The sequence below is a fragment of the Natrix helvetica genome, assembly GCF_964273705.1.
Source record: "Natrix helvetica genome assembly, chromosome: 2".
NCBI lineage: Eukaryota > Metazoa > Chordata > Lepidosauria > Squamata > Natricidae > Natrix > Natrix helvetica.
In genome coordinates, this window is record NC_138552.1 from 65967423 (window position 1) to 65981558 (window position 14136).

General features: G+C 41.9%; 1 protein-coding gene across 1 annotated transcript in view; it reads right to left on the bottom strand.

Moving 5' to 3' along the window:
- Positions 1-14136, bottom strand: part of AOPEP (aminopeptidase O (putative)) — a 236328-nt gene that overhangs the window by 196417 nt on the left and 25775 nt on the right. The window contains exons 4-6 of the mRNA XM_081941620.1: positions 5461-5608; positions 3473-3574; positions 1223-1369 (exon numbers count right to left, since the gene is read on the bottom strand). Of these exons, the coding sequence (XP_081797746.1) occupies positions 1223-1369; positions 3473-3574; positions 5461-5608 (397 nt within the window). The remainder of the gene's footprint in view (positions 1-1222; positions 1370-3472; positions 3575-5460; positions 5609-14136) is intronic.

A 14136-nucleotide genomic window follows, 5' to 3' on the forward strand; every position in this document is an offset into this window, starting at 1 on the left:
TGCCAGCCAGGTTAACACTCTACCAGCTCCTCAGCCCATTTCAACTCCCCCCATCCATCAGAGACTGTACGTATTTGAGAAAACATCTATTTCTATGTCCAAAGTTCTTTTCTCAGTGGCAGATAATCACCTCATGTACAGTTTGTATCAGAGGTGGGTTCCTACAACTTCGGACTGGTTTGGCTGAAACGCTACTAGTATTGGCGGCCTGTGTCCCTGGAACCGGCAGTGACCCAGGTCTGCCGTGCCCCCAAATCAGTTCCCCAGTTACCGCCGTTGCCGTCACTGCTGTTAATTTAAGTGTGCATGCACACACAAAGCATAAGCACAAGTGAACCAGCAGTAAAGCCGTCTAGAACCAACCCCTGGTTTGTATGTCTGAGAGATGATGTGACAACAAAACAGGCAGTGTTTACCGTTTCTGTTCTGCCATACATCTGCAGAATGAATTCTTTATTTATAATTTAGATTTATAGGGTGCCCAACTCAGTAATGATTCTTTTATGTTATAGTTTCCTGCTATTTGTAGCCACCACTGCAAAGACAGGAGCTTTGAAAAATTCTCTTAAAAACACAGACCCACACACTGTATTTACATACATACGGAGTGGGTTTACACATTCTGCTAAGTCATAATGTGGTTTCTTTGCTTATGTCTCAGTATGAATCAGTGGTGGGATTCAAAAATTTTCACTACCAGTTCTGTGGACGTGGCTTGGTGGGTGTGGCAGGGGAAGGATACTGCAAAATCTCCATTCCCTCCCCACCCCACTTACCTGCTTTCCAGTTCTGTTCTCCTGTTCAGGACAACAAAATAAGATCAGCTGGGAAGCAGTGGGGGCAGGGCCAGCCTATCTGCCGGTTCTCCAAACTACTCAAAATTTCCACTACCGGTTCTCCAGAACCTGTCAGAACTGGCTAAATACCACCTCTGGTATGAATCCAGTCATTGTGGTTTGTTATCATTTTTTACAACACAACACATTCTGCATTTGATTGCAGTTTATTCAATAAACCATATAATTGTCAAGTATTCAGTTGGTTACTCTATCGATCGGCACTCTCCATGCCCCTCTGTTCACACAACCTTCTTCAGACCCACCATGGTCATTCTAGTGTCATCCTTTATAGTGTCCAGATAACAACAAAGGATGATATCAGGATTCAATAAGCCACTGGTAGACAAATTAAACCACACAGAAAATGGTAAAAATATCCATACCTTGCCATTCCAAGACTGGAAAAGTTTAATGGAACTATCAAAACATCAAGCCGGGAAAAAGGATGTGTACCCAGCAGATCATACGCCGCAGAGAGACACTGAGGAAGCAGGTGGAGTAAATTTTTTTTGCAGGAGTCCTTAAGACACAAAGGAGCAGCTTCCGGTTCCGGCGGCTACGGCGACAGGCAGATCGCTGCCTGCTCCAGCTCTCCCGGTGGGCTTCCCCCGCTTCTGGGGGGGCACAAGACGCCTTGGAGGGGCGCCTTGCCGAAGGAACGGCTCGCGGAGGGTCCTGGCGTCGGCGGCGGCTGGCGGGGGCTCCTCCGCTTCGTTCTAGGCATCGGGGAGCAGTTTTGGAGGACGTGCGTGCGCACGCGTCTCGCCCCATGCCGATCGGAGAACACACTTCCGAACGAAGCAGCGGCAGTATGGTGAGAGGCTTCCTTTCTGCATTCCTTCGCTTTTGAATTGATGAACTTTTCAGCACTTTTAAAAAGTTAAACTTTCGGATCCCTGCTAGAGGTGCGGCTAGAGGGAGGGGGATTTCCCCCCCTCCCTTGGACAAGCGGCTTGAAAAGACTTTCCTTCCATCCCCAGAGAGGAGGAGGGGGGAGAGCCAACTAATGATGCCTCACCCCTATAAAAGTGATTTTCATTCGACCTAGCTCCAGAACTAATGGATGAACTGAGAACTTTTTGAACTTTTAAAAATTTTACTATGCCTCTGAGCCCAAAGCTGGCAGGGCAAGATGGCACACTTCCGTTGTCTTCATGAATTGTGAAACCTGACTCCACCTTTAAAATTCAGGCTTCCGGTCTTTGTCTCCGAGTCACCCAGAGGAATTTCTTGTGGATTGCTACTTTCTGAACTCTTTGGAGAAAAAAACTTTCATCTACTGCTAGAGTGACTAAAGAAATCCCCATCTGTTTGGATCCTCTGCCTTCTGAATTCGCCTGCCTGCTCTACCTCTCCAGCTGCCCAGTCTCTACTTTGACTGATCTCCTTGCTTCATAAACCATGTCTCCAAAAAGACCACCTCCTGGAAAGCCTGGCTTTGCTACTTCTGCTCCAACGTCTGCAACGTCTAGTCCAGCTACACAGTCAAAGATATCAGAACTGATGCAACCCAAGACTACAGAGATAGACTTCCAACAAATGCTTCAACAAATTTTACAAGGCCAGGAGGAAATTAAGAAACAGTTAAGGGAAATGAAAGATGAAATTAAACAGAATCAAGCCCAAATCTTTAAGAACTCACAGAGACTGGACCTTGTGGAGGGTGGGGTGGCGGAGGCGAGGGGGGGGGTAGAGGCCTTACAGAAGGGGAACAAAGAACTTGACATCCAACAAATGAAAGCAGAGTTTGAAAGAATGTCCTTTTATCTTAGATTTCAAAATGTAATAGAAGCAGATGGGGAAAATATAAGGGACATTATGACTAACATTTTAGCTGAATACATACACAAAGATAAACAGCAGATGGAATGGGAGATAGATCTAGCTTATAGAGTGAATTCAGCATATGCCAGAACACATAATGTACCCAGGGAGGTTCATATTAAATTTCTTAGGAAAACCACAAGAGATGAAATTCTGGGTGTACAAAGGGGGCAAACACTGACATACCACGATAGGGAGATAACCATTCTAAAGCAGATTCCCAAAAAAATTAGGGAAAAAAGGAAAAGCTATTCGCAATTGGCGAATAAATTATACCAGAAGGGGGTGTGGTTTAGATGGTTGATGCCTGAAGGTATGCTGATATTCTGGGAGGAGACAAGAATCAGAATCAACACACCCATAGAGGCACAGGCCTTTATGGAAAAAAACAAAGCGAACCTAGAAAAAACAGATGACACTACAACGGTTATGCAGGACACGGGAGGGGCCGGAGCTCTGCCAGCGGGGGGTGAAGGGGCAACACCAAGAAAGCTCAGATCACAAAAATAAATAAGAAAACCACAATGTTATAAACAGACCGAAAGTATTAATGAATTTACAACTAGACTATATATTATAATTATATAAACTGATTGAAAAGTATTTTTTCTAGAATTAATATGCTGATTTTTTTTATGACTATGTAATAAGGTTTGATATTTTGATGTAACCTAGGAGTCTGGAGGGAGGGGGCGTCTGCCATACTTGCAACTGCCAAAATTTGTAACTATTCCATTTACCCTTTTCCGCATAAATGTTTTTAAAAAAACCAATAAAACTTCTTGAAAAAAAAAAAAAAAAAAAGACACAAAGGAGCAAAGATGCGATGAGGAATAATAACCTGAGCAGAGGTGATAGGATCTTGGAAGCGACAAGGATATGGTGTATGACCACAAGCCTTTGCTAATAACCTGGCAGAGACAAAGAAGTCATTGAATGTTGATTTTTTTTAAAAAAAATGTTATGAGCATTTGAAGAAAATTCAGCAAAAAGTAGCCAAGAATTTTGTGTAATTTGTTCATACAACATTAAAGGGAAACATTTGGATCAGAGAACAATTTCTTTCATTTGTTAATATTTTTCTTTATCTGCTATACATCCAATTCAGAATCTCATCAAGGCATGAAAAATGTGGCTGAGTAAGTTGCTCAAAATTATTGCTAGTAGCTCTGCAGGGATTTCAAATATTGTTATCTTTTGTCTCGCGATCACTTGCCTGTCACCTCTGCAAATTTAGGCAGTGAAATAATCTTAATGCCCTAAACTACTGAATAATCATGAACACCTCAAGCTAGGATGCTCTTAGATTATCTGTTGAAAGAAATTTTCATCTTTAAAGTTTTTCCAGAAGAATATGAAAGTTAGTTCTTCTACAGTCAGTGAAAACCATCATGATAACAAATCTGATAATTATAAAAACCAAGGACAGTTTGAAGCAAGCCAGTGCACAGAAAAGAAAGGTATAAAACACAAGAAGGGTTGAACTGTATCTATATGCATGACTTGTTGAATCATAGCAGTTGCTGAAATTTTTTGCTTACGGCCTGTAACATTTTTGAAATAAATATTACTTTGGTGAAGTTATTGTAAGCTAGACTAAGTAATTTTTCCTGCTACTGGAAAAAACCTAACAATGAGATTCTATCATGCAGTCATCCTGTCCTATTCATAGAATTTTACAGGAAGTAAATTCTTTCTTCCATTTATAACCCTATCGTGTTTTGTCATTAAAAAAAGGGGGGGGGGGATATTTGGAGGAGAAAAATGGAATAGTACCACAATGTCTTTGATTTGGTATAGTTAATTAACTATTTTAACCCCTTAAGACATTTCCTGATTTTAAAAATGGCTATAAAAACTGCAGTTATGGTTTCTTTTACAGGTACACTTTTATTTATCATCTGCAGAATATAGGTCAATAAATTATCGATATACAGATAGCCTAAATTATGTTTCCAATCCAGAAGGGTATAGTCACAACATATTAACATTTTTTTACCAAATTTCTTTGAATAAACGTTTGATATGAAACTAATAATCCAGAAGCAGTGGTTATATCAGATCTGCATTCTGCAACATGCTTTTAGAGGGTACTATCATTCTACAAATATAGGAACAAAGATTAGAAATGTAATTTTTCAAACCAAGAGTGAAAAGATGGAAACATGAATAGGATTTTAAGAGACAGCCTGCTAAAATATGAAAAAAGGGTGACAAAAATATGATACAGGAATAGCAATAAGCTTCATCAAGCAAGGCTGTAAAATAAAGGACAGTTTTTACCGTGCAAAATAATAAGCAATCTGGAAGTTAAAAGAAGAAATAAAAGTGGATGCTTAAAAACATTGTTTTAGTAGGCCTCAATGAAAATTTACCTATTAATAGGTATTTGGCCAATACCTATTTGGTTTTAAAGCCTTTGTAGTGACAACTGCAATCATGTACTTGTTAAGCTCAGTGTTAGAAACTAACATGGTTTGAATTATTTAAAAGTAACCACATTGTAATTGAAAAAACGTGTAAGAGCTATAGAGTTTAAGTGTTCAACTTGCACACTATGAAGTTGAAGTAAACCACATAAATAGCCATGCTCTTTTTCAAAGAACCTTTTCTTTCTGTAAAAGCAACACACCCTTGCCCATCCTCTTTCAGGGGACTCTTTCTCCTCTACATTTTCCTCTGCTTTGATTAAACATGTTCCACTATTGTTCCTTGACTATGATGACTCATTTCTTTTATAATAGAAAAAAAACTGAATGCTCTGTAAAGTACATATTTTTCAGCCCTAATCACCAACCTGACATCCCCTTTTGAAGACAGCCCATCATTCTTCAGAACATCAGTTTCATAACTTTTTCTTTTAACTTCTGCCCAACATCCAACAGCAATAGCAAAGGTGGATGCTGGCATTGGCATTGTCACATAATAAAACCAGCTTAACACACCTAAGGGGAAAAAAACAGGTAGATTATGTTATCCATCACGTTTGCTCACCGTTTGTTAAATCTAAAAACATGGTTCTAACATGGTTCAAGTAAAGCCTGAAATATAGATGTGTTTTAGTTTTAATGTTTTATCTTAATGTTTTAATTGAATAGTGGCGCTATACAATTAAGTTTTACAAAGATAAAATATTACCTAACATGGAATGCAGTGCAGGACCCCCCCCCCCCCGAAATTTCCAATTGCTATGCAGATGCTGAAGATTTGCTCTAGAGTACCCTGGGATCTAGATCAGAATTTAGACACATAAAGGGTGATAACATGGTAGAAGATCAGGAGAAAGTCTTATAGTGGATTTAATAGTGGATTTCTATGTTGTGATATGAAATTTCACAGACTTTTTAAATGGTGAGATTTCTTGCCTAATTTATCTCATGTGTAAGATGTTAGTGAAACTACTGAGTGCAATGCAATGTTTCAGGAATGGATGAAAATGATTTTTCCTTGCTCCATATAGCTTTTGGAATCCCTAATTCCCAAGTTGGGGGAGGGGGAGGAATATTGAATGTAGTGGGAAAGGATAAATGCATATGCTGTTGTTCAAGGGGCTTATTTGGGGGGGGGGGGCTTATATTTTTGCCCACCTAAAAAATATAGCATGGCCTTATTTTCAGGACATGTCATATTTTTTGGGAAAACACGGTATAATAAATTAAGTAAATAAAAATACTGCAATAAACAAATGTCCTGTAACATTCCTTCATTTTGCTTAACATGCATCAATTACATCCAATGTAATTATTCAAGAGCCTTCTTCTATACCATTATATGTTTGTTTTCTACAAAAGTTGCAAATTAGGCTCCATTTTCCTCAATAAATGTATTTTGCAGTGATATAAATAAATTCACCATGTATTTGAAACTCCAGGATTTATAAAATGCACCACCCAGATTAATGCACTTTTGAAGTGGACCCACTGTGTCAACCTAATTCATAATCACCTATCTTATAGTGTTATTAGAAGGAACTCTGTCTATGTATTGTGTATGAACAGTTCTGAACAGTCTAAAACTAGTACTGTAATCCGAGAGAAGCAAGTCTAAATGCCACTGTGTCTGTGAATACATTTAAAGAATATGGAAGGGGAGGGGAAGGGAGGGAGGGAGGAAAGATATTTTACTGGGGAAGGAAAGGCCTTCTCTTTTACTAAAAATAGGGTACTTTAATTATTGGCAACTGGTTGGCTTCTCCGCTCCAAAAAATCTAAATTAATGGGTAGATACTCTGTTCAGGACATTTCAGACCCATTCCTGTGGTCTCTTATTCTGGGAATAAAAACACAGAGAGGAAAGAAAAAGCTACGGGAGCCCCACATCAGCCATTTTGTAGTCAAATGCAAGGTAGGTGATTAAAAAGGAAAATCTGTCAAGTGTATCTTTGGGACTGAAATGTTTCAGACCTTTACAAAGCTAAAGGACTATCTAAATGATAATGTTAGATACTTATACCAACTATAGTGGTTTCCACCCAGGTTTGTTCCAAGCGGAGCTGCGGAGCAAACAGGTCCGTCCGACCTGTCCAAGGAAACCCATCCTACTGAACTGTGCAGGTCAGGCAGAGCTACAGAAAAGCCCGCCTACCTGCGTGACTACGTTACCAGTAGGATTGTTCCATCTAAGAGGGGAGGGATGTTAGATACTTATACCAACTACAGTGGTTTCCACCCAGGTCCTCTGTTCCGCGGGAACAAAGGTTTAATCCTATTGGTCGAAGGGTCTGACAGCTCCCTATAAAAGGGCTGCTGTCAGATTCAACCTTCGCCGGATTGTTCTTACTTGTTGTGTTATAATAAAGAGCTGTTGTTACCATTAAGCCTGTGTGTGCCTATTCATTACCCAATCTAACACTGGCGACGAGGATGGGATTGGAAGGCAACTAGGTGAACCAAAAAGAGCATAGCAATCCAGCAAGTACATCCAGCCCGGAGCTCAGTGTGGCTTTGAGCAGCCATTTTTGAGCAGCAAACTCAAAACGCCCTCAGAATACAAAATGGCCATGCACGCCCCAGAGACTCCGTATGACCCAGTCACCGAGCACTGAGACTTGTACATGCTACGATTTGACTGCTTCCTTGAGGCAAACGACCTCATGGGCCTTTCTGAAGGCTGCAAGAAGAACATGTTCCTCGGGTACTGTGGCCAGGAAGTGTTTGATACGGCAAAAGACCTCTCTGAGCCGACACCACTCCAATCAGTTGCCTGGTCCGTGCTCCAGCAGATGCTTAGGACTCATTACGCACCTAAGCGGTCCAAGCACGTTCGCCGGCATGAATTCAATATCAGGAATCAGAAGGAGGGCGAGTCAATTAACGAGTACGTTGCTGCGCTCCGTAAGGCCGCAGCGTACTGCAAATTCAGAGACTTAGATCATCTGATTCTGGACTACATAATATGCGGCGTTTGGGACATTAAGTTACAGAGGTTGCTCGCAAAATCAAACTTCACTCTGCAGATTGCCTTGGACGAAGCCAGGGCGTCAGAATCAGCCACCAAATCGACTGAAATTCTGCAGCGCCTAAGCGCACCCCAAGAAGTGCAGAAAAGCACATGCGTTCATCGCGAGGCCACAGAGCCCGAGAGTTCTGAAGGAGAAGATGACAGCTGCCACATGCGCAGTAGCCGTGCCCAGCTGGTGCGCACTTTCTAACAGTGTCTCCTGCTTTGCGCGAGCTGCGGAGGAGACCATGTCAGATCGGCTTGCCGTTTGCGCGACGCAACCTGCCAACACTGCGAGCGAAAGGGGCACATCACAAAGGTGTGCTGGAGCAAATTCCTTGCCACTGCCTGGCAGCCTAGAGGTGCACCAAGCCGCCAACCGAGGCCCAGCCAAGGGGCCTGGAAGAAGCCACCACGGCGCTCAGAGGGCGACGACAGAGTCACCCACCACACATCAATCGGACAAGTCTGCACCAGGCGGCCAAAAAAGCTAAAGGTCACAGTCCTCATCGAGGACTCTCCATGTGAGATGGAGATCGACACCGGGTCATCACTGACCATCATTCCGTGGTGTACCCTGAAACAGGCTATCCCTAGCCTCAAGAAGCAGCACCTTCGCACCCCTGACATCCACCTACGTGATTACCAGGGAAACCGGGTCCCCATTGTGGGCCAAGGCACTTTCCAGGTGAACTTCAAACAGTTCAGCGGGAAACTACCAGTGACAGTGGTCAGCGGCAACTTGCAGAGCCTCCTAGGGCTAGACTGGTTCCAAGCCCTGTGCCTAGAGGTGACCTAGCTTTGAAAGACGACGGCACTGAAGCCATCTTTAAGGAGTTCGAGGATGTTTTCGGCACCGGTCTGGGTAAGTATGTGGGGACCCCAATTTCATTTAATTTGGACCCCAACATAGCCCCAATAAGGCTAAAACCCAGGAGAGTGCCTTTTGCTCTCCGCCCCAAAATTGACAGGGAAATTGACAAGCTCGTAGGCCAGGGAATCCTAGAGCCGGTTGATCATGCACGCTGGGAGACCCCTACAGTGACACCTGTCAAATCTGACGGGTCAGTCTGCATTTGCGCAGACTACAAATGCACAATTAATAAAGCGCTACAACAAAGCGCCTACACTGTACCCATTGTATAGCACCTCCTCCATTCATTAGGCCCCGGAAAAATTTTCGCTAAATTGGACATGGCGCAGGCATACCAACAACTGCCTGAAGATGGCGCTACGGCGGAGACCCAAACCATTGTGACGCACAGGGGTGCATTCAAATGTCACTGCCTGCAATTCGGCGTTAGTATCGCCCCTGGACTGTTCCAAAGCATCATGGAATGGCTTTTGCAGGGGATTCCAGGAGTCATCCCCTATTTCGACGACGTCTTGCTATCGGCTGCAAATGAGGCGCAAGTTTTAAAATGAGTACGAGCAGTTTTGGCTAGAATTAGAGACAAGGGTCTCTGTCTCAAAAAAGAGAAATGCCAAATTAACGTGCCAAGGGTTGAATTCCTAGGGTACTTGATCGACAGCTCTGGGATTCACCCGACCACACAAAAAATTAAAGCAATTCAGGACGCCCCCATACCTCGCAATCAAATCGAGCTGTAGGTGTTCCTTGGGCTCCTTAATTTCTACAGCGTCTTTCTTAAACAGAAAGCCACCGTTGCTGAGCCCCTACATTGTCTCATTGGCTCCAGGAGCTCCAGCCGCAGCCTGTGAAAGGTTCCAGGAGCTTCCACCAAGCGGAGCTGCGGAGCAAACAGGTCCGTCCGACCTGTCCAAGGAAACCCATCCTACTGAACTGTGCAGGTCAGGCAGAGGTAGCTCGCCTACCTGCGTGACTACGTTACCAGTAGGATTGTTCCATCTAAGAGGGGAGGGATTTTAGATACTTATACCAACTACAGTGGTTTCCACCCAGGTCTTCTGTTCCGCGGGAACAGAGGTTTAATCCCATTGGTTGAAGGGTCTGACAGCTCCCTATAAAAGGGCTGCTGTCAGACTCAACCTTTGCTGGATTGTTCTTACTTGTTGTGTTATAATGAAGAGCTGTTGTTACCATTAAGCCTGTGTGTGCCTATCCATTACCCAATCTAACAGATTACTTTAGATTCCTTTCTACTTAACCGTTGTTTAGGTACTGTACTGTAACTATGATGCTCATCGGTATTAGAAAGTTTCAGCCTACTTTCCCATGTAGCATTTTAAATCGTGTGTAACTTTCCCCCAAAATTATATAAAACAGAAGTATTTGATAATTCTTCTCTTCATTTCTCTTTTTTTTTTTTTTTTTTTTTGAAAAAAAAGTTTTATTGGTTTTTTTAAAACATTTATAGGGAAAAGGGTAAATGGAATGGTTACAGATTTTGGCAGTAGCAAGTGTGACAGAGGCCCCCTCCCTCCAGTCTCATAGGTTACATCCATATATCAAACATTAATCCATAGTCATAAAAGATCAGCATATTAATTCTAGAAAAAAAAATTTTTTTTCAGTCAGCTTATATTGTTATAATATATAATCTAGATATAATTTCATTATTACTTTCGGTTTGTTTATAACATTGTGGCTTTCTTATTCATTTTTGTGATCTGAGCTTTCTTGGTATTGCCCCTTCTCCCCCTGCTGGCAGAGCTCCGGCCCCTCCCGTGTCCTGTGTGACCATTGTGGTATCTTCTGTTTTTTCTAGGTTCGCTTTGTTTTTTTCCATAAAGGCCTGTGCCTCTATGGGTGTGTTAATTCTAATTCTTTTCTCCTCCCAGAATATCAGCATACCTTCAGGCATCAACCATCTAAACCACACCCCCTTCTGGTATAATTTATTCGCCAATTGCGAATAATTTTTCCTTATCTCCCTAATTTTTTTGGGAATCTGTTTTAGAATGGTTATCTCCCTATCATGGTATGTGAGTGTTTGCCCCCTTTGCACACCCAGAATTTCATCTCTTGTGCTTTTCCTAAGGAATCTAATATGAACCTCCCTGGGCACATTGTGTGTTCTGGCATATACTGAGTTCACTCTATAGGCCAGATCTATCTCCCATTCCATCTGTTGTTTATCTTTGTGTATGTATTCAGCTAAAATATTGGTCATTATGTCCCTTATATTTTCCCCATCTGTTTCTATTACATTTTGGAATCTAAGATAGAAGGACATTCTCTCAAAATCTGTTTTCATTTGTTGGGTATCAAGTTCTTTGTTTCCCCTCTGCAAGGCCTCAACCCCCCCTCTCGCCTCCGCCACCCCACCCTCCACAACGTCCAGTCTCTGTGAGTTCTTATAGATTTGCACTTGATTTTCTTTGATTTCATCTTTCATTTCCCTTAGCTGTTTCTTAATTTCCTCTTGGCCCTGTAAAATTTGTTGAAGCATTTGTTGAAAGTCTATCTCTGTAGTCTTGTGTTGCATCAATTCTGTTATCTTTGACTGTGTAGCTGGGCTAGATGTTGCAGATGTTGGAGCAGAAGTAGCAAAACCAGGTTTTCCAGGAGGTGGTCTTTTTGGAGACATGGTTTGGAAAGCAAAGGAATCAATCACTGTAGAGACTGGGCAGCTGGAGAAGAAGAGCAGGCAGACGAGTCCAGGAGACAGAGAATCCAGACAGATGAGAATTTCTTTAGTAACTCTAGCAATAGGTGAAAGTTTTTTTTCTCCAAAGGGTTCAAAGAATCACAATCCACAAGAGATTCCTCTGGGTGGCTCGGAGACAAAGACCGGAAGCCTGAATTTTGAAGGTGGAGTCAAATTTCACAGTTCACAAAGACAACGGAAGTGTGCCATCTTGCCCTGCCAGTTTTGGGCTCAGAGGCATAACAAACTTTTAAAAGTTCAGAAAAATTCTCAGTTCACCCATAAGTTCTGGATCTAAGTCCAATGAAAGTCACTTTTATAGGGGTGAGGCATCATTAGTTGGCTCTCCCCCTCCCTCCTTCCCCTGGGGGCGAGAGCAAAATCTTTTCAAGCCGCTTGTCCAAGGGGGGGGGAAAATCCCCCTCCCTCTAGCCGCACCTCCAGCAAAAGTCCGAAAGAAACTTTGTTTAAGAAAAGGCTGAAAAGTCCATTAATTCAAAAGAGAGGGAATGGAGAAGGGAAGCCTCTCACCACACCGCCGCTGCTTCATTCAGAAGTGTATTCTCCGATCGGCATGGGGCGAGACGCGCGCACACGGGCGCCCTCCGATACTGCTCCCCGGTGCCTAGAACGAAGCGGAGAAGCCCCCGCCAGCCGCCGCCGACGCCAGGACCCTCCGCAAGCCGTTCCCTCGGCAGGACGCCTCTCCGGGGCGTCCTGTGCCCCCCCAGAAGCGGGGGAAGCCCACCGGGAGAGCGGGAGCAGGCAAAGGCTTGCCTGTCGCCGTAGCCGCCGGAACCGGAAGTCCCTTCTCTTCATTTCTCTTTATCTAACTACACTGTTTCCAAAAAAAGTGCAAGAAACAAACTAAACTAAAATTATTTTCTTTCACTTTATGTTTTCCTCTTTTCTTCCTCTTTGCCTTTCTGTCCAGAGTGTTAATCCACTATCTTACTACATATATCCATTGGGACCTTGTGAGGCTCCCTTGGATATAGCACCACCTAGGGTGGAATATATACATATACATATACATATACACACACATACATATACATATACATATTTATGAAAGAAAGAAAAAGAATTTCATGTGATACAACAGAAACACAGAAATCCATAAAATATCGATCTGCAACACATTTGTTAAAAATTAGAAGTGAATTGCTTCCCATGAATATGCTGTATTAATAATTTTTGTAGCAATCAATTCTCAACATCACTTCTATATGAAAATTTACACATAAATAACGGAGAAAATTCCCATCTAATTACAAACTACGCAAATTATGTCAGATAATTTGCAATACTGTGTTTATAAATTTAAAATGTTAACCTAATTAATAATGCAGGAATAATTTGTATTTCATGTTCTCATTGAAAATCCACCCAGTTTTTAATTGTATTATTGGGGTGCTCCATTTATTTTTTTCCCTTTTACCCCTCTTACTAGAATTTTTTTTTTTAGTATATCGATTATATTTCAATTTACTTCTTATTCTATGCCTTGTGAATGGATACACTGAGAAGGTCATAAAGTGACTTTTAAAAGACATTTAATATAGTTTAATAATATATTGTCATATGTAATATAAGAGAAATACAGCTTTATATCATTTCTACTGCATTGCAATTAATTTAGTCAAGCTTAAAACCCAATTATCTAAAAAGCCTAAAGAATGAAAAAGAAGCAATAGTTATTTTAACTCCTATTTATTAAATCTGTTAAGAGGCTTTTTCTTAAACCCAGCGAGATAATTTGAAGTGAAATAGTTTTACATTTTGAAGGAGCAAATACCTCTTGACGATTTGCCTAGAACTATTCAGCAGGTTTCCAAACAGATATTTCGACAGAATTTTTTTTAATGTCGATTAATATGAAACTAGAGAAAAACAACAGATACTCTAAAAACTGCAAATGCAGCACACTCTTCCCCAAATCTGAAGGAGGAAGAGATTTTTGAAATTGTGACAATAACTTGTTTCTGGAAAAAATATTACTGGACTGAAAGTTTATGGCTGCGTAAAAAGCTGGATAGAATTGAAGGTGAACTGATAACATCAGTGGAAAACACTTTAGTAAAAAATCCTCCAAAATTAACATTTGTTTCTGGAACTTCCAATTCACCCCTGAAATTCCCAGCCAGTAGGATTCAAAATTTTTTACTACCATTTATGTGGGCGTGGCTTGGTGAGCATGATTAAGCTTGGTGGACGTGGCTTGGTGGTGTGGCGGGGGAAGGATACTGTAAAATCTCCATTCTTTCCCCACTCCAGGGGAAGGTTACTGCAAAATCCCTATTCCCTCCCGATCAGCTGGGAGGCATAGAATAGATGGAGGCGGGGCCAGTCAGAGGTGGTATTTACCGGTTCTCCAAACTATTCAAAATTTCCACTACCAGTTCTCCAGAACTGGTCAGAACCTGCTGAATACCACCTCTGAAATGAGGGCACAACGAAGG